This window comes from Urocitellus parryii, chromosome 7, assembly GCF_045843805.1.
Source record: "Urocitellus parryii isolate mUroPar1 chromosome 7, mUroPar1.hap1, whole genome shotgun sequence".
Lineage (NCBI taxonomy): Eukaryota > Metazoa > Chordata > Mammalia > Rodentia > Sciuridae > Urocitellus > Urocitellus parryii.
Genome location: NC_135537.1, coordinates 151,667,731 through 151,694,905, shown reverse-complemented (window position 1 = coordinate 151,694,905; position 27,175 = coordinate 151,667,731). Strand labels below are relative to the sequence as shown.

General features: G+C 41.9%; 1 protein-coding gene across 1 annotated transcript in view; it reads right to left on the bottom strand.

The window, feature by feature from the left end:
• Rnf43 (ring finger protein 43) overlaps positions 1-27,175 on the bottom strand; it is a 60,992-nt gene that overhangs the window by 13,647 nt on the left and 20,170 nt on the right. The window contains exon 2 of the mRNA XM_026407356.2: positions 1,597-1,719. Within this exon, the coding sequence (XP_026263141.1) occupies positions 1,597-1,719 (123 nt within the window). The remainder of the gene's footprint in view (positions 1-1,596; positions 1,720-27,175) is intronic.

Below are 27,175 nucleotides of genomic sequence, written 5' to 3'. Positions count from 1 at the left end.
TCTACTCACACTCACACTCTACTTCATGTAGTCCAGGCTGCTTACCAAATGAATAAATGAATTGTCAAACAGGGAAAATGAAATACCCAGAAACAGGGCAGCTTTAGCCTAACAAAATTCTGCTTTCATTAAAGATCTCTAGTGCTTTTCAGGGATGCCCCAGTCTCCAGCTCCTCTGTATGTGACCCAGCCCCTGCTTCCTACCTTCCCTGGAACCCCTCCTGCATTAGCATGGCCAGACTAGGAGAATATCATCAATTACCTGTGGGGGCCTCAGGGACTGAACCCAGGGCCTTGTGCAAGCTAGACAAGCACTCTACCACTGAGCTACATCCCCAAAGCTATATTCAGAATCTGCCCATATCCCTCTGTGGGATGAATTAAGAACCTCAGGTTATTTCCCTTTGAATCTCAGGAGGATCAGGAAATCCCCAGGGGATCTGGGCATGAGTACAAGGAACCAGCACAAAGATTGTGGGTATTACTCTCCTCTCTTACCAACGCTGGAGGCAGGATCCTCTCCCTTAAGTACACCCATCTGTGCCACATACAATCTAAATATACTGTATGCATACATTCAAATTTTCCAGCTAGAATGGAAGGCAGCACAGTAGAAAGATTAAAAACCTAAGTTGAGAACCAGACAGGGCTGGGTTCAAATATCAGCTCCACCCCTCCTGAGTTGTGTTGCTCTGGCAAGTCACTTAATGTATCTGATTCTCACTTACCTCCTATGCCAAATGGAGAGGAATACCTGCCTTTCCAGATTGTTGTAAAAAGTAAATGAGATGATACATACAAAGAATCTGATGTATGTAAATCTGGGTACAGTGGTAATCACATAGAAAACAGCAACTATCATTGTTAGTTAAAGCAGGGATCACAAGAACAAATATTTCCAGGGCCAGTGAGGTAGCAGGATAGAGTAGAACATGGCGAACAGAGGGAGCCCGCAGCTGTAGAGAGGAGGCAGCTCCTCCCTAGCTCCTGCCAACTGTGGCCTGTGAGAATGTGGGGCAAGTGCTGTTGGAGCTTCTGAGTTTTCTTCCAGAAAAGCTGAAAATCTGGAGTTTTATGTAAACATATCCAATCTTTAAATGTAGCAATTGACTTATGTTTTGAAAAGTCATTGTGTGGGCTAAGCACAACCGTTGTGCAAGCCAAAGCTAGCTTGCAGGCCAGCAGTTCACAACTTCGGAAAAACAGGCAAACATTTTAAGGGTAGGGGCGATGGCTTCTGTTTTGCTGTTCTTGGAAAAGTGCTCAGTAAGTATTTCTGAAGGACAGAAGAGCCCTTCATCTAAATCATCTTTGCTCTGATCTGGACAGGAGAAGGGACTTAGGAATTCCTAAGTGATAGAGGAGGAAGAGGCTGGGTAGCTAGCATGCAAGTCAAAAAGTTCTGCTGGTGCTGGTTGGTGGAGAAAAGGCAGAGGCATGGATTTTCACCTCTCTCTGACCAGTCACAGGTGAGGAAAACCTGAGGGAATCAAGCACATCACTCTTAAGTGACAAGGTAACAAGACAGCCCAGGGGCCTCTCACAGCCTGGAGCTGGGTGCATTCAGGGCATTTGGAGGGTCAAATGTGAATCTACCTTGCTGGCCAGTGACAGGCAGGGGCGAGGGGCCCGTCGGGGACTCTCCAGCTTGACGATACTGATGAATCCAGGCTCCAAATTGTCATCATCACTGGCATTGCACAGGTACAGGGGGTGGGACTGCAGAGAGAAAGAGAGAGAGAGAGAGAGAGACAAAGAGCTGGGTTAGGAAGGCTCTAGGAGGCAGGATGGAGAACCAAGCCCTCTAACTGTTCTAGGCAGGTTCCAAGTAGGCCTTTTGGTGGTACCAAAGAGTGGGCCTTATTACTGGATAGCTTGATGGTATGCTAGTAACCATTAGTTGTCACTTCAGAGGTTCTGGGGCCAAGGATACAGGTGGGAGGACAGGTTGGAGAAAGGCTCTCCTAGAGGAGTATAAATGAAGAGGCAGCTGCAAAGCAGCTCCAACAACCCTCCTGCTTTTCTAAACTGGCCAGATGCAGAGAGCTCCTTTTCTGGCCCCAACTTTTCAATTCCTGATCCTTCTACCTGCTCCAACAACTAGGTGTTGCTGGTGCCTCCTGCCTCCCCGAGATGCTCCCAGCAGCTGTTGTCCTGTAGATTCTCATCTCTCCCATGGCATGGGTCTTCTAAGTTGATGCTACTTTGCTTCTCCCACTCTCCTCCTTTGCCTGTTCCCTATGCCCATAACAGGATCAAGCAAGGTGTTGATAGGGAGAAGCAACTATCTTGGGAGGGGACTTGGTTAAGGCTTAAACCTTGATTAGCATAATTCCTAGGAGCTCCTCCTGTCCCCAAAAAGATGCAGTGGAGAAGGAGCCAGCAAGGCCCATCTACTCTGAAGGTCCAGTTCTAGTCCCCGTGCCTCTAAGCCCAGTTGATGCTGAACAATGATTAAAAGAGAAGTGGGCCAGCATGAGCTAGCAGAAATTTGAGGATCCCCTCATCAAAGGGATGAGACTGCCCTACTAAAACTCTTCTCTTTCAAGATGATTCTTAAACTCACTGGAATACAACTTTTCCTGAATAAAATGACAGAGTGCTATGAGAACAAAGGATGGTTTATTTTATTCTGGATAATCCTATCTACCAGAGATTCCCATATGGTGGAAACTCAGTGTATCCTAGAAAGAAAGGAATTCCTCCCAGGGAGCTGCCCACATTTTCCTCTCCACTCATGCTGAAGTCTGAAGGACTTCCAGAAGGAACCACCAGGGAAACCATTGAGAATTTTGAATTTATGAAGACAATAATGTTGAAGATAGATTTAGAAACACAGTCACTTTCTGAAAGCACTTTCAGCTATTTCCTCTCATTGTATCACTACAGTCCCTTGAACATAGTAGGTTCTTAATAAATAAGTACTACCTTGCTTTGAATTGTATCCTTGTGAACAAAAATCTCTAGGTCAGGTGTGTCAATATAGGAAGGACTTCCAATCTTATTCTGAGAATTTAAGGACTACTAGGCTGGTGGTGATTGAAGTTTGGTGAGGGAGAAAGGTTACTCACCCCTGTCCCCAGAAAAAGGCTGGAATGAGGCTTGGGCTATAATTACTTGAGTGAAGATATAGCTCCTTGTTCAACAAACTCAATTAGTCTGTCTACCTGTCCATTCATCTGTTCATACATTCATTCATTTTTTAATTCTATCAACACTGAAGGATCCCAGAGTGCCAGGCACTGTAAAATGCACTGAGGAGTCAATGACAAATAAGAGAAACTTGTTGTCTTGAAGCAGCTCAGGAAACAAGCAGGGAAACACATCATTCTGTGAGGTTACCATGACAGTTTGTTTAAGGGCCTGTGGGAGAATAAAAAAAGAGGGGACTAATAATCCTACGTGGAGGATAAAGATGACTTGAAGCTTCCTTGGAGGCTAAACAGGTACTGTTCACATAATGGACGAGCAAAAAGGGATGGTGATGGAGAGGTATGTTCTTGGCAGAGGAAGCCACTTGTGCCAAGGCACCAGGTTGAGATGGGCTGCAGGAAAATAGGTCTGTCACAAAAGAGAAGGCAGGAGACAAGGCTGCAAAGGCCAGCAAGAATAAGTCACGGGGCAGGAACCATTTGAGAAGGATTGCCCTGGTGACTGCAGAGATCTCATCTGGTGTGGTAAGGAATCACAAGTCAGCTGCTCCAGTAGATCAAAAGATGTAAGGGCTGGGATGTGGCTCAGTGGTAGAGCACTTGCCTAGCATGTGCTAGGTCCTGGGTTCGATTGCTGGCGCTATAAGGGGAGGAAGGAAGGAAGAAAGAATAGACTTCTAACAGAAGTCCATTGCCTTTTTCTTTTTTGCAGTACTGGGGATTGAATCCAGGGGTGCTCTACCACTGAGCTACATCCCAGCCCTTTTTATCTTAGATCCTCAGCCTCCCAAATAGCTGGAATACTAAGGTGTATCACCACTGCATCCAGCAGACCCACGGCTTTGCTTGCTCTTCCACCTTCCCCAACGATCCAGTATTCTCATGATGACCACAAGAAGCCTCTCACTGACAAGAGGGCTGACAGGGAGAGGGAGAAAGTCATTTTGGAGAAGGATTTGAAAATATTTACCTACCACTCTGCCCCGCAGGCCTTAACCAGGAACCAGCATCTACAAAGCAGAACAGGACAGAAGTGGGAAACCTGGTGTCGGAGTCACCAGATTTGCCTGGTTCTAAACCAACAACTATGGAAGAGGGAATGGGAGATTAACCATTAGTAAATGTCTCTTTCACACCAGGGCTTCAGACATTATTTAACTATGAGGTAGATATTATCATCCCCATATAAAGAAGAGGAGCTTGAGACTCAGAGATGTCAAGGTCACACAAGATTAGAAGTTAGCTGTCTGACTCCATCCTCTGGAATCATAGAACTCCAAATGAATAGGATCATTGTCCATGCTAATAAAAATAAGGAGGATGATATAGTGGTTTCTATTTATTGAGTAACTACTGTGGGCCAGTGATTGCTCTAAGCATTTCTGTGTATTAAGTCTTTCTTTTTTAAAATTTTATTTTTAAGTTGTAGCTGGACACAATACCTTGATTTTATTTACTTATTTTTATATGGTGCTGAGGATCAAACCCAGGGCCTTGCACATTCTAGGTGAGTGCTCTACCACTGAGCCACAACCCCAGCCCTAGGTATTAACTATTTTCATACTCATGACAAAACTATGATATGGAAACTATTATTATCCTCATTTTAAAGATGAGGAAACTGAGGCACTAAAGGTTAAGCAGCATGCCCAGGAACACACAGCTAGCAAATGATAAAGATCAGAAGAAATGGAAAGTAGTAGTAGAATAAAATAAGCTTAAAAAAAAAAAAAAACTAAAGATCAGTTTACTTTTTTTTTTTTTTTTTGGTACCTGGGATTGAACCCAGGAGTACTTAACAACTGAGCCACATTCCCAGATCTTTTTAAAAATATTTTATTTAGTGACAGGGTCTCACTAAGTTGTTCAGTCAGGCTTTAAACTTGGGATACTCCTAACTCAGCCTCCAGAGTCACTGGGCTGACAGGCAGAGGCCACTGTGTCTGGCCCTTCTCACTTTTAAAGTGCTCTCTGAGTGACCCAGTCAATCCCGGAGCCTTGGTTCTTCATACAGAAGACTAGGTCACAGCCTGTATTCTCTCGAATTCTAGACACATATATCCAACTGCCCCCTGGGCCCTTCTACCTGAAGAATCTTTGTGAGATTCTCAAACTCAGCCTGTTCAAAATGGAACAAGTCATTCTCTCCCTCCAAACTGCTCACCAGGATTCCCTATCTTAGAGATCAGAACTCATTCATCTGTTATCCAAGCCAGATATTATCCTCCTAGCCTGTTCTATTTCCTTGCTCCCACCTCCAACCACCAATATCCAAACATTAAATTCTAACAATTCTACCTCCTACATATTCCTCTTATTTGACCACTTTCTTCCATTCTCACTAAGGCTACTCTAATATATGCCACGATCATTGATATCCTGATGGACTGAAATAACCTCCCGACCAGGTTCACATTACCCTACTCACGTAGCCAACGCAGTCTAAAATGCTAACTTGAGCATGTTACCATCTACTTAAAGCTCTCACAGCTCTGAATAGCTCCTGGAATGAAGTCTGCACTCCTAAACACAGCTTAAAAGGCCCTGTCTGGACTGGGCCCTGCCCCCCAGTCTTGCCCCATGGCTTGCTTTCCACCCCCTGCCTTTTCCCCACTGGCAACCCATGTTCCAGAGAAAATAACTGAATTCCAGAAACACTTCTGGCACTTGCTGCTCTGTCCTGCCTGCATCTCCTTAACCAGAGACTTTCCCACTGTGTTGGAATTCTCTGCTGTTTTCCGTCTCCCCCCCAGGCTGTGATGAAATCTATCCTGTCCCCCACCTAGTTGCCCTTCAGGGCCTACTACATCATTAAAATTGATAAATATTGAAGGCCTATAACCAGATAACTGGTGGTTAACTAAAAAGACAACCAAAGATCTGATAATGGTGGCTCTGGGAGAGGAATTAGGAGGAAGTAAAGGGGGACTTTGGTGTGTTGCTTTGAATATCATAGGATAATATATTGAGATACTGAGTTTTATCTTATGCTATTGGGGAAGAATGAAAGAGAATGAAAGCTATGTGTAATGAAAGCTTTGCTCTGTGTCTTTTTCCTCCTTCCAGTCCAAGAAGGTAGTCTCACCTTCTATTTGCTTGCCTTGGGGCATTTGCCAAAAGCCTTAAAAACTTCCCTGTTTTTTTTTTTTTTGTGTGTGTGTGTGTGTGTGTGAAAAATTGAACCTGTTGAGGAAATGTAAGCATCCTGAAGGCAGAAAGGAGTGTGAGGAGCGTGAGTGCATATGGTCAGCGCCTCTAGAACCAGGAGGGATTGGGGGAAGGATCTGGGGATGAGCTAAGTAAGCAGTCAGAATCGCAGTGGGGCCCAGAAAGGGAGCGCCTCTGTAGAATGACCGAATGTCAGATGCTGGGAGGTTAGACCCTGGCACAGATGATGTGCTTACGTGGCTTTCAAGGGAACATTTATGTTTGGACAATGGACATATTTGTAGTGACCCGGCATGAACAAATATCAGAGGAGTTCCTTGGACATTCTAGATTTCATAAAACCCTGGGATTTTTGTGCTCCTCTGTTGAGGGAAGCTCCCTTGAAACAAATTTCTACCCAATTAGTTGGACAGGGCCTTGGAGTTAGATTTAATCTGATAAAAAGACAATATAGTGGGGCTGGGGTTGTGGCCCAGTGGTAGAGCCCTTGCCTAGCTCTTGCCTAGCTCGCGCGAGGCCCTGGGTTCGATCCTCAGCACCACATAAAAACAAATAAATAGAATAAAGGTATTGTGTCAATTACAACTTATTTAAAAAAAGACAATATAGTGACATTTTCCTGTACAGCCATATTAGTGGCATGAGAGCCAATATTCATATATTTTTATGTGATTTCATTTGTATGATTTCATGAAAGTATTTCAAATATTCTCAGATTGAAAACAAAAACCAGCCATTTCAAGCAAGACTGTTCATTACCTAGCAAGGCAGCGCCAGTCTTCCGTGGGTGTGTGTGACACCCAGGCTGTCTTTGCCCCCTCTTCCAGGGAGGTCTCAGCCAGGAAGAGGGCTCCTGAGGAGAAAACAGACCCAGATGTCTGCTTCCTTGGGATGCAAGGTGTCCTATAACAAAGATGCAAACACAGTTTCCAGATTGAGCCACCAGTACTCTTAGTGATACCAGGAGACGGCCAAGAAAATGAGCTTGTGGAATTTGGTGAGGGTGTTGCTGGGGAGGGATCATGGAAACTGGGGAAATTTAAGGATTGGTAGTCTTCATCTTCTTGAAAGTCCAGGAATTGGGACACCCCTGTTCCAGAGGCTACCATGAGGGACAAATTGAGAGAAATTTGCTCTCAAGGTCATTCTGACTCAGAACTTAATTTTACACACATTTTATACTCCTATGTAAAGACATGTGAATTTTCCTTTGGTGGCATGTGTTCTATTTCTTATTCTTTTTCTTTCTTTCTTTCTTTCTTTTTTTTTTGGCAAAAGGGATTGAAGCCAGGGGCACTTAACCACTGAGCCACATCCCTAGCCTTTTTATTTTGAGCCACGGTCTCACCAAGCTGCTGAGGCTGGCCTTCAATCCTCCTGCCTCAGCCTCCAGAGACGTTGGGATTACCAGCGTGTGCCACCTTGCCCTGCCGCTCTCTTTTTTAAGATAGGGTCTTGCTCTGTTGCCCATGCTGGCCCTGAACTCCTGGGCTCAAGCAACCCTCCTGCCTGCCTCAGCCCCCTGAGCAGGTGGAACTATAGGTACACATCTCTGCACCCAGCTGGTGTTTCATATTTTTTAATGGGTTCTATATCCTCATTCTTTTAGTTGATTTGTTCTGATTTAATTCCTCTCCCTCTCAAGACAGACCTAAGGTTCGAATTCTGACTCATTTACCTGTGTGACCTTGGGCAAGTTACCTAACTTTTCTGAGCCTCCTACTCTTCATTTACAGAACAGGAACAAAAATACTTCTTGATTGTTGTGAAGACTAAAGATAATGGATATTGAGTGCCTAGCACAGAGCCCAGCCCTCAGCAAGTGCTCATTAAATGAGAGCTGGTTTTATTATTACATCTGTAATAATAACTCTTCTTATTCCTGGAAGAGACAAAGCCCTTTCTGACTCCTTTCTCCCTTGGAGGTCAAGAGTGCCTCTAAATGCCAGCCTTCTGCAAGGCGAAATCTGGGACAGCTCATTATCCACAGTCACTTCCCTTCTCTTCTCAGGCCTCCAAACCCCACTGAACAAGCTCTTCCAGTTCTCAGCCCGCCTCCTTCCCATGAAGGAAGCCATGTGATCTCATTACCTCCTCACAAAGGGCATTCCAGGGCTCAACTGAGCCCCAAACTTAATGCTGCCCTTCCTTTATCCACGGCATCTCCTCCTCTTAGGGCGTGTGCTTCTGCAAGCCGTTCTTGTTCTCGACTGTCTCCTGTTTCCCAGCCTCTCTCCTCCCCCACCTCTGCTGCAATAACCTCTCAGTTCTCTGAGACCTTCACCCAGGCCTTGGACAGGTAACGCTCCTGCCTGCTACAATTTTGCCTTCGTAATCAGGAACATTGGCCAGGCATCAAAGGCACCCTTCTCCTCATTTCCTCTTTCCAGATTTTATAATCATCCTCTCCTGTGCAACCTCCATTATCTGAACTTAGAACTACCTGACTTATCTCCTGTAGCAGGACACACCAGAACCATAAAGCAGAGCTCCTGCTGCTAGGGGACCTGAAGTCTCTTTTTCCTGTTCCCAGCACCAGAACAGCCTCCAATGAGTTCCAGTTTGGTCACCTTGTGTTTTCATATTTTATATTTATTTATTTATCTATTGGGGTACTGGAGATTGAACCTAGGGGTGCTCTACCACAGAACTGCATCCCTAATCCTTTTAAATTTTATTTTGAAACAGGCTCTCACTAAATTGCTAAGGCTGGTCTCAGTCCTCCTGCCTCAGCCTCCAAAGTGGCTGGGATTAAAGGCATGTGCCACTGTGCCCAGCCACCTTGGTCACTATTTAAGGAGGACAATACTCTCGTCCACAGGTTAGAGCCTAGGGGCATGGATTTGGAAAGCTCTAGATCTATTTGCCAGCTTCAACTCAACTTGTCTCTATCATTCTGGGATGGCTGAGTTTTCTAACAAATAAAGTTGGGAGGCTGGGGAATTGTCAAGAAGAGTTTCTCTTTGTCTATTTTGTTAAAAATTCTTTTATAAACAAGTGTATTCCTGCTTCACTGTATAATCTTTTAAATTACAAAAGTATGTCAGTGGGGAGAGGGAAGCATAACCTTAGGCCATTGGATGAGAGTGCACCTGCAGAAGATGGCTGGCAGAGGACTCCAGTGTGTCTTACTGGATTCAGGGAACTTTCCTGGGGTGACAGGGATGCGGTGAACAACAAAGCTGTCAAGAGTAGAACTGAGGAGCTGGGGTTGTAGCTCAGTGGTAGAGTGCTTGCCTCACAGGTGTGAGGCACTGGGTTCGAGTCTCAGTACCATATAAAAGTAATGAATAAATAAAACAATGATATTGTGTCCATCTACAACTAAATTTTTTTTAAAAAAAAGTAGAACTAAAATGATAGCCAGAATCTAATAGGGAGTGAGGTGGCAAAGTCTGGGCCAGGAGGGGGAGTTGGTGGTAGTGGTGGGGACTTGAAAGTCCCATGCGGGTTTCTGCATATCATAGGACTTTAGTATTTGGTGAATGAATAAATCAAACTCAATTTGAATCTACCCTACAATTTATTAAAGAAATGTGAAATGCTAACAGATGAGCCTGGTTCAGGATGGTCCTATTCAGTCCCTATTAGGGACCTTCAAAACTTCTGGGTGGTGGCATGTGTCTGAGCTACTTGGGAGGCTGAGGTGGAAGGAGGAGGATCACTTGAGCCTGGGTGTTAGATCATCCTAGACAACACATTGAGACTCCATTTCAAAAAAGCAAAACAAAAGCAGAAGATGAGGAAAGTGGGACTCATTATAGACTGCCCGTGGTTATATGACCAGTTACAGGGGGTTGAGGTCTCCTAGGTTCAGTCCCTGTGCACCACCATGCTGCCTCGGGAACCATGCTGGGGAGGCAGTTGGTGTGGAATGGCAAACATTAGCCAACACCACAGCACAGGGACCTGTGGTGGAGGCTCAGAACCCCATGAACAAGACAGAAGCTGATTCCCTCTGCTGCTCTTGCCTCTGCACCTGTGTTCCTTCTGCCTACCAGCCTCAGCTTCCTTCCTTGAGGATTTATCTCATCTCTTTTTCCCAGCCACAACAAAGGCAGCCAGACCCAGACGCCATGCTGAGATGCTTTCTCGGTGAACAGTCCCTGTTTGTATAGGATGAGACAGGGGTGTCCTGAAATTACAGGTCACAGAAGCTCAGACCCAAATAAAGCTCCTTTCCCTCACTTCCTTACCCCACATTAAGGGCCTCATTCTTTAATTTTAAAGGTTCATCTATCCCCATCTCAGATTGTGTCCAAGCTCTGTGATGTAACTAGACTTCTTTATATGGAAATGGCTACCACAGTGGGGTTTTCCTGACTTCACACTTTGCCTGGCAGATTTGTATGGGTGATTCACAGGGTCACAGGCAAGCAGAGGAAAGCAAGGAGAAAGAAGCAGAACTAACTATCTGAGCTGTTTTATTTTATTTGTTTTTGGTACTGAGGATCAAACCCAGGGGTGCTTTACCACTGAACTACATCCCCAGACCTTTTTATTTTTATTTTGAGACAGAGTCTCACTAAGTTTCTGAGGCTGGCCTTGAACTTGCAATCCTTCTGCCTCAGCCTCCTGAATTGCTGGGATTACATGGGTGCATCACCACACTAGGATAAAAAAGAGTTAACTTTTTTTTTTTTCTAGTGCTGGGGATTGAATTCACAGCCTCCACCTATGCCACTGAGCCACATCCTCAGCCCTTGAGTTGTTTTAGAAATAAACTGATATTAGAGAAGAAAGTTTGGCAGCAACCAGACAGAGAGGAGGAAAATCTCAGCCTCCACCCAAGTGCTCCACATTATGACATTTAGATAATACTGGACTGCTGTGTGACAGTGTTCCTATAAGATCATACTGATGCTGAAAAATTCCCATCACCTAGTGATGTCACAACACCATGACATCACAGTGTAGCACATCACTCACACATCTGGGATGATGCTGGTGTAAACAAACCCCCAGTGCTGTCAGTCACATCAAAATATGGCATGTACACCTATGTGTAGGACATGGTACTTGGTGGTGATAATCAATGACTGTGTTACTGTATTTACTATGCTATACTTTTTATAATTATTTTAATGCCCTCTACTTATTTTTTAAAGTTTCCTATAAAACACAATATAGTGTAATACAGGCAACAGCTTCAGATATCTTGTTTACTGTGTATCTTGATGGCATCAAGAGGCCACACTGTGACCTATACCGTGTCGGTTTGTGTAATTGGGCTGTGATGTTCACATGACAAAACTGCCTAAGGCACATTTCCAAGAATGCATCCCCACTGTCAGGTTTTGTCTGACTCAGTCCAGAATGATCTCTAGCTATAGGTGCACTAAGAAGCTACTCCTAAAGTTATGAACTGAGAAAAAGAAGCCCATCAAATATCATTGGTTACATCAGAGATCTTTGGAAGGAAGGCTATGAGACAGAATACCAAAGTTCTAAGGACCATAAAATTTAAGACCTTAGGATATGCCCTAGTCGTGTGGTTTGGACTCCTTACCTCCCAGGTGAGGAACTCAGGACTCAATCACCAAAGAATCCTACTAAGAAGTTCTGAAAGGTCACCTCAGTCTGATCACTGTCCTAGGGAAGACCTTCGTCCTATAGGATGCAGCACCAAGTCTAGCTGTCACCCAGAGTCCTCCATAGAAAGGCCAAGATGGTTATTGCTAAGGGTGACACCTAATCAACACATTTCCAGGAGATGGCTTTAAGCATGCTTTGGCCAAGGCCCTTCTGAGGCATGGCCTTAACCATTACCACAACGAGGCAGTCTGCTTAACTCTCACTCTTAACCCAATATACTATTTGTAGATATCCTAGACACAGTCTGCCTTATGCTTTTGCTCTTCTTATTCCAGGCAGACTCATGCCCAAGTTGGCAGGAATTTAGAAACCTGTTGGAAATAGGTAGCATTTGTTTTTAAGTAATCATTTAGGCCAATATTTTGATGCTTCAAAGTCCCCAATCTAAAACCAGTCCTAATGAAAAACATCAATGAAATGAAATTTGAGGAAAACAGGATATTTATTTAAGTATGACAGAGGCCCATCTGGACTACCACCAGAGCTACTTAGCACTGCTAAGTTTGGTGATTTCAATGCAAGAGAGTGAAATGGTTTAATTAACCTGGTTACTTCACACACATTCATTATCTTTCAGCTTAGTCTCTTGCTGTGACACTAGACAGAGTTTCAAGTTGTCCTACAAACTCTGCCCCATACTGCTGTCTGCATAACTGACTTGCCCTGGTGCTTATAACTCCTTTGAGGGCAGATATCGTATCCAAATGGGCCAGCTTGATTCAATCTTCAGCATGCAGGTTTTAATGGGCATATTATGAGTGAGGATGGGGTGAGCTAGGATATTTACTTGGCTGGTCCTGTCCCCTGCTCCTAGATAGTTACACACAATATTGCATTTACACTACAAAGTGGAAAAATGTGGAGGATGGTCCTGTGCCTCAATAAAGAAAAAACAGAGAGGACAAAGGGTGGTAGCACTTAGAAATTATATCAGGAGGAAATGGACAAAATTATTCAAGTCACCAGCCAACTCAGATGCCCAGAGTCTCCCCTCAGAAGCCATTGGGGGGTTGACATCAGGCCAAAAAGGCTTCTGTTCAGAAGAGGCAACAGCCAGGAAGGCTTGTGTTGGAGACAGCCCAAGGGCTCCAGCATGACTGCTGACAGCCCTTTGACCACAGCTCTGAATCCTTGTCCATGGGGTGGCCCTGGGGAAGAGGCCTGCTTTGGGGGGACTGTTTAATGATTTGCCAGCAAAGAACAAGGCAAACAGACTGCTGGCAGCTGCCTGGATGCAACAGGAGAGTAGAGTTTTATTCCCACCCACAGAGTAGCCTTCCAGGCAGGGGATAAAAGAAAAAGTGAGAGATGGCATTGGAAAGCCTGGGAGGGGTGGCCATTTGGGGCTCAGCTTTTCACTGGGCTGTGGAGGGTGCCTGGATATCTTGGCATTGGTACCAGTTGGTATTTCCATCCTTTGAATATTTTAGTAATTCTTACTAGTAGCATCTTCGGAGCACATAGAAACTAAAAAGTAATCTCTTGTGGTAGAATTTTAGGCATGAAAAACTATGAAACCAGAAAGACACTTAGTTCTTAGGAGAAAATGTATGGTGGGAGAATACTTCTGTTCTGTGCTCAGTTCCCTTTTCTTTTGTCTTTCCAGGGTCCTTTGCCTATTTCCTTGACGCTATAGAAGGGGGGCAAGGAAGGTACCTCTCTTATGCCCTGATAGCCAGATTCCAAAATCTTCAATCCTGTAGCTCTCTACCTCTTTTTGACCTCAGCTCCTCAGCCAGGGTCCTTCTCTAATCCTCTGACCTGTCCTCAATTCCCATAATTAAACCCTTTCTCCCATATAGACCCCCCCAAGCCATCTATCCAAATTTCTTGAATGACACTTTATTGTTAATCAGTGTTTTACTATGACCCACCCTCTTGTCCATTTCCTCAGCCCAATGCCTGGGTTTTAGTAGATGTTTAATAAAACATTAGTCCTTTCCTCCTTCTTGCTAAGCAGATCCTGAGCTCCTTGAAGTTGGGGACTAAGTCTTCATCATCACTCACATAATGCCAGGTACACAGCAGATGTTAAGAAAAGAAAAATGCATGTTAAATTATATGTTTTAACAATAAATGTGAGATAAGGTAAATTTGGTGATTGCCTTGTCATTTGACCAGGATAGGATTATTTCCAGATCACTACTTTCTCTTCAGAAACCTTCAGCAGACTCCTGATAAGCTTCATATTTAAAGTCAGCTTGACACAATTTTTACCTCATCATAAAGGAGAATTCTATTCCTTTTTACCACCATGCACAAATTTCTTCCAAAGCTCACTTCTTGCAGGAAAACCGTCCTGCTCAATAACCCAGGCCCAATTATACTTCTGTTGTTTTCCCTCAGTATCAATGTGCTGAATCAAGCATAATCCTAAAGGGGTCAGAAAGCAATAGCCTCACCACCACCACCACCACCAAAAAAGGGAGGGTTCCTGCTCTCAGGAGACTAGAATCAGACTGTAAACCTCTAGTTGTGTGTACACACGCACATGCACATGGGTCTTTAGGCCTCTTGTCAAAAAATACATAAGCATGGAAATTCACAGAGCAGAGCACATAGACTGTGAATGAATGGGTAGACCAACTTATTCTTGCTATATTGCTTTGGAAGTTCTCTTTTTGTCTTTTTGGGTCTTTCTGTGTATCTCCCAGATTTGATGGGAAGCACTTTCTTGGGAGAAGACATTCAGAGACTATTCAAACCAAATTTAAAAAATTCCTCTAGCATCGACTAAAAAAAACTCTTGCTCCCCACTGGCTTTAAGCCATTGTGCTGGCTGAGTGTCTCCAAGTGAACTTCAATCCCTACCAAGATTTTATGAGGACTTGGCCCAGTGATCTGCATGGAAAAGTTCTGGGAACACTCAGAGTCAATACACTCTTAATAGTATTCCATATTTTTTTCTGAGTGGGTCTTTTTTCTTACCTTTGGTGGAATGAGAGATGAATTAGATTTCTTTTCTCCATCCATTCTGCCCTGAAGAGTTGATGTGTCTAAGGCCCCAGGGTTCTATCACCCTTCTTCCATTCAGCTTCCCAGTGGCTCCATTAGCTCTCCAGCCTACCTTGTCTACTGTGCCGGCTACCTCACACCAAAGGCAGGTAGATATTCAAATATTCCAAACATCCCTTGACATGCACATTGTGGACTATGAGCCCTTTGTTATTTCCTAATTGCTCAAACCTCTTTATTTTTCTTGCTAAGTATAGAGAGTAAGAGATACAAAAAAGATAATCAAAGTGCTGATAAATGGTAGAGGAATCTTCTCGGTTATCAAGTTGGCTCTGCTGAACAGAAGTTCCTGTTTGCATCTGTCAGGAGATTCAGGGAGGTGGCATCACCAGGCTGAGTGGGAAAGGAAAGTACTTAGAGAGTTAGGGAGGGGAGCCAAATTCCTGGGTTGAGAGTTCACAGGGCAATGAGGATCAATAGTAGCACTTTTGATTTGTACACTGTTATCAAGGTACAAAGCAACACTACCCTTTGTCCTTTTTATTTTTACTCTGCTAATGGAACCCTTTGCCCTAAATTAAGATTATTATTCAGCTTTGATGTTGCATTTTATATTAGCAAAGTGCTTTATAATCCTTCATTAGCTATTTTATTCTCCCTTTATTAGCACCACCCATTTCACAAATTAGCTAACTGAGGCTTGACCAGACAACACAATGCACACTGGTCTTGTGACTGAAATTCTAGGCATGAATTTTCTGTACTAAGTCTAATGACAGAAGAGTTGACACACAGAATAAAAGAACAGAAGCACCGAAACTATAAGAGCTTTCTTGGGAGCTAAACCTGCAATGATTTAATAAAAGACTGCAAAATTTTACTTCATTTGCTAGCAATAAAATTGAGAACTCTCACTAGCTTAAATTAAAAATATGACTGCCAAACACATTGTTAATAGGAAAACTTAACTTGAATTCCTAATTTCCTCTCTAAACAGGATTGAAACAGAGAAAAAGCAATGTGTTTGAACTTCATGGTGTCAGTTGTTTCCCAAGAAAGGGATGATGCTGAAGCAAGACAAATATCCCTAAATTACTGTGACCCATAATTTACCCCTTTCTTGCTTCTTGTCAATTACCATTGGTGACACAATGCTATACTAGTTCTTTCACCTATCTGACTTGTCCTTATTTGTTGCCTCTTCTTTCTTCTCTTCCTCTCCCTTTCATATATATATATATATATATATATATATATATGTTTTTTCTAACAATCTCTGTTATCTCTTTTCTGGGTTTCTTATACCTTCAATTATGATTACCAAATTGGTTTCTAAAGTCAAATTCTCTTATGCTTTAAAAAGCCTGCTGGGTATGGTGGTGCAGGCCTGTAATCCCAGCAGCTCGGGAGTCTGAGGCAGGAGGATTAGGAGTTCAAAGCCAGCCTCAGCAAAAGTGAGGTGCTGGGCAACTCAGTGGGATCCTGTCTCTAAATAAAATACAAAACAGGGCTGGGGATGTGGCTCAGTGGTCAAGTGCCCCTGAGTTCAATCTCTGGTACCCAGCTACCACCACCCCACCACCCACCCTGCACAAAAAAGCCCATTAGATATTATTTCTGTTGTTTTACTGGTACCCCAAACTCCAATATACCAAACCTAAATATCACTTTCTCCCTGATTGCCATCCTAAACCAATAGCCCCTGTCGACTTACCTATTATGCTTAATGGCTCTACCATTTTTCTAGAGACTCAGGCTGAGCACCTCAGTTAGGATTCCTCTTCCTTATATCTAATCACTAGTCTGTCAAAACCTACCTTTGCTGTGTGTCTTGAGTCTGAACCATTACAACAGTCTCTCATCTCTCACCATTCTAAAGCTCCTTATATATCACTGAAAGAATACCCTTCCTAACAGAGCGCTATCACATTGTCCTGTTTGAATATCAACTATTTCCTGAATTAAATTCAAATTCCTTAACCTTTCATATCAAGGCTTCAATGCCCTGCACTGACTCTACCATCAATAGACTTGGTTTCACACTTCAACTGTGTCATTTCCAAAGCTAGCTAAGTCTTAATTTTAAAATGGGGCCACCACTATCTACCCAAAATCAGTGTACAGATAAAATTAAATGACATAAAATATCAGCGGTTCCTGCACATAGTAGGTACTCAAAAAGTATTGGTTCCTTTGCCTCCCCTCTATCTCGCAGCTTTATCCCCACTTCCCTCCAAAAGGTATTATACTGCCTGTTCAAACCAAATTGTATTCCTCACTATTCTCTCACCTTCTCTTGGAGCGCCTATTCCTCCTGTTCTATAAGATCCTACTTAGCCTTCAAAAACAACCTTATATGCTACCTCTTTCATGAACAATCTCTTCTTCATTCAAAATACCCCAAATCTCTTCTTGCTTGTATCCTTTTATTGAACAGCACTTTTCACTTTCTTGGTGTCTTTATATCTCACGCAGCTGAACGCTCCAACATAACAATCAATAAATGTGTGCTGAATTAATACTAAAAGCTTGAGCTTTTGGTTTCCCAAGAGTCCATTTGATTGATTCATATTTCACACTGAGCACACTTTAGAAATAATCTCTGGAGGGAGATCAAAGTTTCAAACTACTCACAAAGAGGCTAAGTTGGTATAGGATTAAATTCAGTCCTAGTTCAGCCACCAGGAATTGTATAGACCCTGTTCCTACTTGAGATCATAAGGTGGCAATTTGTATGAGCCATAGAAACCCATTTTAATACATTTAAATGAGAACTTCCTTGATTTAGGAACCAGAAAGACAAATTGTATGCTATCTATAGAAATCAATCTCTATTAGTCTGACAATGACAATAGCTTCACTAGTGTAGAAAGAAGATCCAGAGAGCCATTTGATTCCATAGGTTCTCAAAGTGGCTCAGCTAAGATTTAAGTATACCTTACTCTGGCTTTCATCCAACACATTTCCTCTTGGCCCAGTTAGCAAATGGGTAATTAAATGACATCAGCCACTATGGGGTGGCTGGAACATAAGGTGGCCTCATGGTGCCATATAATACGGCACCAAGTTTCTGAATCACCAACCACAGGTGCATCGACTCTTCCCCTCACCACACCCCCCTTCATAAAAACCTTATCTGATATTTCTATTGACACAGTGACTATGCTTAGGGCACTTTCCTTTGCTTCTTCTTAGTGTTTGTTCGGGTGGGTACTTCTGGGCAGATGCCTATAAATGAGTTCTTTAGGCACAGGAGTAACACCCTGTCATCAGACCATGCTTTTGTCTTTAGGTAGGCTGACCTCAGAAGGCAGCAGCATATCTAATTGCTAAGCCAACACCTACCTGAAATACATCAAAGGCTGAACCCCCTTCCTAGCCAAACACCTAACTACTCTCTGTCACTAAGTTGATTCTTAGCCTGGACATCATCAGACCTGTTTCTGGAGCCATCTTTCTCCCTAAAATAACAGATGCTACAATTTCCTCCAAACTCCTTATAACAGAGATTGATGGTTCCCAAGTGTTCCTCATTAAGATAAGGGAATTCACTTGACATTACCACTGAGCAGGATGATGGGTAGGTATACATAGAGACTTTCCTCATGGGTATATCAGAATGGACCTGAAAAATGGCCTCTTAGTTGGCAAATATTTGATGAACATCTACTTCCTAAAACTGTTTTGGGTCCTGCCAGGAGTTAGTCTTATTGAGGAGATAATACATACAATATACACAAATTAAATGGTGATACAAAATGGTAGATTATCACATGTCACATTGCATGGTACAGCCAATAGTTTCTTTGGAATTGATGATGGTAGTGGAGGGATGGATCTTAAGCTAGATTTTAAAGAGGACAGGATTTGGATAGGAGAAAAATAGTCAGATAAAATAAGCAGCATCTGTTCCACTGGCATCTGTGAAATGAATTTTTGGAACCTCTGAGATTTAGTCTTAAGCAGAAACAAGAGACCAAGTGAAGGAAAAATTAAGGGTTTAGACCAGTTTCTCTCAAATCTTTCAGGTACAAGAAGACTTATCTAACCAAAACCAGATCTGACTGCAAAGATGGTCTGAAGAGCCAAGGTAGGGTCACATTATGAAGGAATTGCATGCTAAATAAAGAGTTAGAGCTTGCTCTCATATGTGAAAAAAGACTTACCCTAGGTGCCTGAGCAAAGGGAGCTCATAATCAAAACTGCATTTGAAGCAGAAAATTTTAAGATTATATTATAGAATAAAACTATAGAAGAATGAAGGAAAAACTGGTAGTAGGAGAAAGCTGTGCCAAGAATCTAGGGGGTTTGAACTCTGATAGTAACAATAAGAGGGAGAAGGGATGAGTTACAGAAATTATGGAGGAAACATCAAGGGTACTTTCTGACAGAGTGAATTACAGGGATGAAGGAAAGGGAGGAGTTAAAGTATTATTCCTAGAGAATTGGAAAAAAAAGATGTTGCATTAACAAAAGTGAAAAACTGGGAAATGAAGTTAGATTTGAGCAGGGAGATTTAAGTCAGTTTTGGGAATACTAAACAAGAGATGAAATTTAAGTCTGATAGGCAGTAAGTCTGAAATAAGAATTGGAGTTTGAATGAAAAGACAGAGCTAGAGATACAAATTTGTCATACAGTGTATATATCTTCAGATACAGATCTATTGATGTAGCATTGTAAATGTTAGGTTTAATACATGAAAATGCTTAGAAAAAAGAGCTGGGCTGTGGCTAGGTGGTAGAGCACTCGCCTAGCATATGCGAGGCACAGGGTTGAATCCTCAGCAGCACACGAAAATAAATTTTAAAAACGTAAAATAAAATAAAAGTATTATGTCCAACTGCTACTAAAAAACATAAAAATGCTTAGAAAAAGTTAAAAATGACTGAATAAATGAAACTTACTAAAAGTGGAGTTTGTTGCTCTTGGTTCATTTGAGCTGGTCTCACCACAATAAATTCAGAAGGGATGATGCTGTGAGGCCTGCTATGCCAGAGGGAAACTCAAACCACTTAGTTTCTAACTTAATCTAATGTACAACCTAAGAGGTTCAATGGCCTCAGGGAATGAAAAGAAGAAAAATGGAAATTCCTAAAGACAAGGCAAACTGGAATTTTTTTTTTTGGTACTGTGGATTGAACCCAGGGGTGCTTAACCACTAGGCCAGCTCCTCAGCCTTTTAAATATTTTATTTAGAGACAAGGGTCTCACTAAGTTGCTTAGACTGGCTTTGAACTTGCAATCCCCCTGCCTCAGCTTCCTAAGTTGCTAGGATTATAGGTATGTGCCACCATGCTTGGCCAGACTGGAAATCTCTTTGAAGATGGCTTTAAAACGGATCAAGAGCATTGGTTTTATTTTCCATATGTCATATTTTTAGTTCTATAGCCCAGCTAATAGTTTTTCTTAATGCAAGCTCTCACCTGCTATTAGTTGCTTCAAAGAGTCAGTAAGTCATTTGTCTAATGGCCTGTAGGTAAAGTATCTAGCCTCAGGCCACTAGCTACAGGCTCCTGACCTTCAGGCTGCACTTAGTCTCCCATAACCAAATGTTCACTCATAGACATTAAAGCCACAATCCAGCTGGGAAAGGTGGCACATGCCTATAATACTAGCAGCTTGGAAGGCTGAGGCAGGAGGCTCAAGAGTTCAAATTTAGCGAGGCCCTAAGCAAGTCAGCAAGACCCTGTCTCTAAGTAAAGTTTTTTAAAAAGGGCTGGGGATGTGGCTCAGTGGTTGAGCACCCCTGAGTTCAATCCCTGGTGTATACACACACACACACACACACACACACACACACACACACACACAAACACACACACACAAACACAAAGCCAAAATCCAACTCAGATACTCGGGAGGCTGAGGCAGGAGGGTCCAACTTTTTAGACATGCAAATTTTCAGGTCCCACATCAGACTTACTGAATCAGAAACTCTGGGGATGGGGTCCAGCAACCTGCAATTCAGCAAACCTTCCAAAACTGGTTGTGAGACACATGAAACTTTTGAAACAGTGATCTAGCAGGACCAAAACAATTCTAGGCACTTTCTCTACTATATGTAGAAGGAAAGCAACCAGGATGGAAGCCAAAATTCAAGGCTGATCACTTCAGAAAAGAAAGTCTCTATATTTAAATACAAGAGGAAGGTTTTCCTCCATTATCTCCCCATCATATTAAACCTGTCAACGAACTTGCAATTAAGCATGGCATTGAAATGAGTGGATCAGCGAGCATGCCTCAAAGCTTCCTGGTATGAGTACCTTACAAATTCTGTATTTCCACAATTTTACTATATAACTATGAGGTAACACATGCATGTGGGGGTTGGGGGTTCTGGGGATCAAACTCAGGGCCTCATGCATGCTAGGCTTTACCACTGAGCTATACATATCTGTGGCCCTAATTTCTTTTCAAGATTGAGCTACCACTTTTTCCATGAAGTAGACATCTTAGAAGAAAGAAAGGATACCCTGCTCATCCTCACCAAACTGGTAAAATGGAATCAGAGCACATATGGACTGCAAGCCTCTGTCTTCTCATTTGTTGAGTCCATGTTCTTCCAAAACCACATTTGGAATCAACAAAGAAAACCTGGATGGTGGCAAAGAAACAAACTTCAAGTCCAAAAGGGGTAGAAGGAATGAAAAGGTGACCCAGAAAGCTGAGCAAAATGGAAAATAAACAAAGGAAAAAGAAGGCTTCAGATCAGAACTGAAACTATCAAAAGCAGTACATTTTTTTTTCCTGGAAGGATGTCTCATGGTATTCATTTTCCTTCATTCAAAGAAAGTGAAGCGAAGCTAAGATATTACTTTGTAAAGGGGAAGAATCGTCTTGGAATACTAGGTGAGGTAGGATTTTATTTTGCTTTTATATACTACCTGTGGCATACGGCCAGGAGTGCAACTCAGTGGTAAAGTACTTGCCTAACACATGTGGGTTCAATCCCTAGCACTGAAAACAAACAAAAAAAGTTCGAAAACTAAATCCTGTGATCTAAATATTTTCCTATGCTATCTGGACTAAAATGATTTTGCAACAATGAATCTGAAATTCTTAAAAATATTAATCAGAAGCTGGGGTACACAGCACACAACTGTAATCCCAGCTACTGGGGAGGCTGAGGCAGGAGGATCCAATATGAGGCCAGCTTGTGCAACACAGTTAGAACCTGTCTCATAATAAAAAATAATGAGGGATGGAGTATAGCTTAGTGGTACAGTGCCCATGGATTCCTTCTCCAGTACTCCCCTACCACAATCAGAAGAATCTTCTGCACTGAAGATTCTCAGAATAAGTTATGCTTGGTTTTCCTGCACCATCTTTTGGTTCCAGAATACTTGGATGGCATATTTCATAATTCCACCTCTGTAAAATTCTAGCTCATCTACTATATTCTAAAACAAGTTTAGCAATTTTGTTTACTAAGTACCTACCTAGTACACTCAAAATTTGCTCAGCAAAATTAGTAATCTGCATTACAAAAAGGCAGAAGGAAAGGGAAGGACCATGAAAGAAAAGACACTAATGAAAAAAGTACTGAAAAAACAATTTTTGTTTTTGCACAAAATGGAAAGGAGTTTCTCATTTCCCCTATTTACATTGCTGTTCTCTGTATTGTGAATCCCTGTAGAAACTCATTGTATACTTTATCTGGCACTTATTATAAACTCTCTGATGGAGTTATCTCTAGTATATATCTAATATTATCTTAAGGTCTCAGTAAGCACCTTGCAGGCAGGAGTGTTTAGCTTTTGCTCCTCTGGACCCTCTCTAAGACCCAGCACCATGACTTGCACTAGGCCCTAGGAATACTGAGTAATTGTAAAGCTACTGGAGACATGAAGAACCCCGAGAACCAAACTTGCAAAGAATCAATGTGAAATAAAGGGGCAGAATGGGAGGATGAGGGTTAAGGCGGCAACACTTTCAGACATGAACATAGGTGGAGAAATTGAGCTGAAAAAAGAGATTTCTAATTCCTTCCCCACTGTTTTATTCCTGATCAGCCCCACCCCCTTTCCTTTTTTCCCTTCCAGCATCAGCTAGGTACAAAACAAAAGGAAATTAATGATTTAGTTATTGCTCCAAAGCTTAAAGCTTGAAAGTCAGTCATTTAGAGCAGGTTCCATTGTTATGTCCCTGCATGTCTTGGGTCTTGATGGCTGTGCAGAGCACTATGCCTCCAATAGCCACACTGGGAGCCAATACTGGCCGCCTGGCTCCTGAGCAGGAGATGAAAGGCTTCTTCTAATGTAATAACTGACGGCTTCTCAGTGCCGTTTGAACTGTTTACAGACTGAGTTAACGATTACAGGCAATGTGTATCTTGGCCAGGTGCCTGAAATTCTTACCCACCCGTCAGATAGTATCAAAGAGCCCTTCCAGGCCTGGCTGGAGTCCTTCCAAAGCACCTCACAGAGATGCCGACACAAAAGGAGGAGTGTTCAGAATGTGTGTTCTCGGTTCGTTCTCTTCTCTCTCTCTCTCTCTCCTCTCTCTCTCTCTCTGACCAGAGCAAAAAAGTCCGACTATCAGGCATAAATTAGGTGCTGAGAATGTTGAGTTTCTAGGGCTGCTCAGGACTGAGGAAAGGGTCAAGGTCAGCCCTGGGGCCAGCAGAACCAGATTCCTTTCTAAGCAGTTTAGGAGGTGTAGCTAAGAGTCTTTGCAGCTGGCAGCTAGAGGATGATGGGGGTAGGAAAAGAGGACCCTTGAGATGAAACCGAAATCTACACTATATGATATAGCAAGCAGCCCCCAAGACAGAAGATCCGGAAGAATGGACTTAATATTATGGAGCAGTGGATAGAGGATGGAGGAGAATATATTGTTTTTTCCAAGGCAATGCATAAAATATAAAAGAACATCAGTTTCATGCCAGGAAAGAATAGGAGACTTCAAAAATAATAGTAAGTAAAATTAGGCGGAGCTAAGAAAACATCTTTTTATCGAGGTGAGTCCCAAGAGACTGAATGACATCTGTTTGAGATTTATCAAAATGCTTTTCATACAAATATAGACTGAGTATTAATCATGAGATATGATGGGAAGCCAGGTAGCTTATGACAGAAATGTAGATTTATCACCCATAACAGTGGAAAAGCTTTTTGGAAACAAAAATATTACAGAGCACTTAACCCAGGGACACTGAGTCTAATTGTTATTTAATTATACACTAACTTATGGACTCCAAAGGCAATTAGGGGTTTTTATGATTTCTTTATTAAGTACCTATTGGCATCTGAATACATTTGAAAGTGGAATAAGTGGCAGCTCCTACAATTAAGACATATAAATCTAAAGTCAATATATAAAATAATTGCATACTTACACCAAAATTATTATCACTACAATAACTAAAAGGGAAATATTTCTCTTCAAAATCTAAGGAGGGATATATGGTTTATTAATTTCCATACGAGGTCTCATGTTGAAGATATACAACTTACCACAAAATGCCCTCACAAGAAAATTTGGGGCTAGGGTGTAGCAGTGTCAGAGTATATGCTTAGCATACCTGAAAACATGAGGAAGGAAGGAAGGAAGCAGGGAGGAAGGGAAGGAGAATTTGGTAATAGTGAATGAAATTTGTGCTCTTTTATCCATAATGTGAATAAAATCATCATCATTACATTATTTCCTTGAACATCCTTTGCAGCTTCAATTGGATATGGTTGTTTGATTCTCCTGTCCTAACTTGCTGGATAATGTTGTTATTATGGAGCAGGGGTACCCACCTTGTGTAGTGGGAGATAGGCCTTTATGTTAAAAGACTATTCTTCAGGCTATCTACCTTGAGGAGGAATTGAACTTCACATTACCATTTTGATTTCAGTGTAGATCCCTAACCTGATTTGATTTTTCACATTCACTGTAATGCTTTGTATGCTCTATAACACACCATGACCTGTGTGCATTTACCTGCTTTTGGTTTTGTTGCTGGGGACTTAACCCAAGATCTCATGCATGTAAGCACATGCTCCTCCACTGAGCTACACCCCACCTCGCCATGTGCATTCACTTTGAATAGAACCCATCAGCATGCTTTCAATAGAACATAATTGGGTATTATTGGGCTGCTTCAGAGAAGCACTTTCAACATTCCCTACTGGGGATACACTTCTCTCTTGGGAACTAGAGTTTAGTTTGATTTTCAGAATACAAACAGAAATCATGTTTGCACTGAAACTGTGAAAAGAATATGAGTTGATAGGTAAAACTATAAAAGAAACCCTACTAGTTGATGGTAATTTTAGAAGAAATTCCAGAAAATACCTTAGAATCAGGCTCCATATTCTTTTAGAAAACAGTTCAAAGAAGGAACAGAACATGTCTGGAGCTTATCAATGTCTTGATATCAGATAGAACAAAAAAAGTAAAGCATTGAATTGGGTACAAATGGAGCGATATCATTTAGAAAGTTATTATCAGAAACAAGAAGTCAAGTGAGCCACAATGTGACCTAATTGCATTTTTGAAATATGCAGAAACAAGATAGTTCAACAATCTTCCTCATATGGGATGGAGGAGAGCACACTTGTTGAGTATTTACTATCCACTGCTTAGAACCTTTACTTTGTAAAAGTTTAAAGCAACCCAAGTAGGTGATTCGCTGGGAAGTGCAAGGGCCACCTAGACAAATATTTCAGAGAATAGAACAGGAAGGGTACAGTGTAATTGTAACCTCTTCAGTAAGTGGGCTGCTCATGATGCATTGGTTGAAATGAAATACCAACTATGTCTTTGAATTTTAAGGGAAAAAATAGCCCCCTTTCATTCACCCAACTCTTCTCACTGAGTTGGAAAAAAATCTATGAAGGCACAATGGTTCAGTTCAGCTATTTTATAGATATTCCACCTTATCTAGAGAACTGAAACTCTGCCATAGGGCTCTTCAAAGTGGGGCTTGGTGCTGTGCAGGCAAGTATATCAAGAGAAAAACAAAGTTCCTTATCAGTTTTCCATATAATAGGTTCGCTTGGACAGATTGACAATATATGGAAAATAGATAAGAAACACTGATTTCCTTCCTCATGAGATTACCATTACAACCTCTTTCTTCCTTTGGTACCTAGCAAAACTAGCAAATATTAAACAGGATCTGAAATTCCTTTGGGAGAAAAAGTAAGGTAATGGCTTTGCAACAGCCAATAGGTTGTCATAACATACCCTACCCATCCAAAGATTATGGAAAGAGTTTAGTCAATAAGAAACAATCCAATGTGCTGTTTGTTTGTTTTGTACCAGGAATTGAACCCAGGAGTACTTGAGCACTGAGCCACATCCCCAGCCCTTTTTTATATTTTATTTTGAGACAGATTCTCACTAAGTTGCTTAGTGCCTCACTAAATTGCTGAGGCTGTCTTTGAACTTGTGATCCTCCTGCCTCAGCCTACCAGGCCACTGAGATTAGGCATGTGCCACTGTGCCCAGCCAATATTACGTTTTCTAACTAAACATACACACACCTCAGTCATTTCTGATCAGAGATTTAGTTCCATGGTGAGATGCATCCAAACCTGCTATCATAGCAAGAGTTATGATATTATTCCTTCTTTAAGAAGGACGGTTTTTCATATCGCTTTTAGTCACAGTCCCCTCACAAGTAAATCTGACAATGAAATCAGAAAATTATACAATAAAAAAATCTGATAAATTTTTCTTTAAAATATATTTTTAGTTGTTGATGGACCTTTATTTACTTTTATGTGGTTCTGAGAATGAACCCAATGCCTCACACATGCTAGGCAAGCATTCTATCACTGAGCTACAACCCCAGCCCTGATAAATACTTTTGGAAGAAAGATCATGTAACTTACTCCCTTACTATAAAAAGTGTTAAACTATGGGGGGGGGGAGATCACACGGTTTCTGCAGCTTGAGATAAATAAAAGAAATGTGGTTTCTCTAGCTAAAAGTTTTCTAGATGATGCAGGAACTACTTTCTAAACATACTGCAAAAGGCTGACTATAAACATTTCAACAATATATTACAATAAAATCATCTAGAGAGCTGCCTTACCCTTAATGACAGAGAAAACCACAGATACTGTGATTTCAGTTCTCTTTCATTTTCTGTTTTTTGTGATTTTCTTGAAAATGTAGTCTTTCATGTAATAAGGAGTGAAAAAAAGGATCTTTCTCTAACGGGAAGACAGAGCTGTCAGCACGTGGCCTGGCATGCAGCTCAGTTGCCTCTTAGGGTAACATGCAGAGAACTGTCCCTGGTGAATAACAGTAGCAACACACCAACTTATCCAACAAAATGATGGTTATTTTTATAACATTTATTGAAACT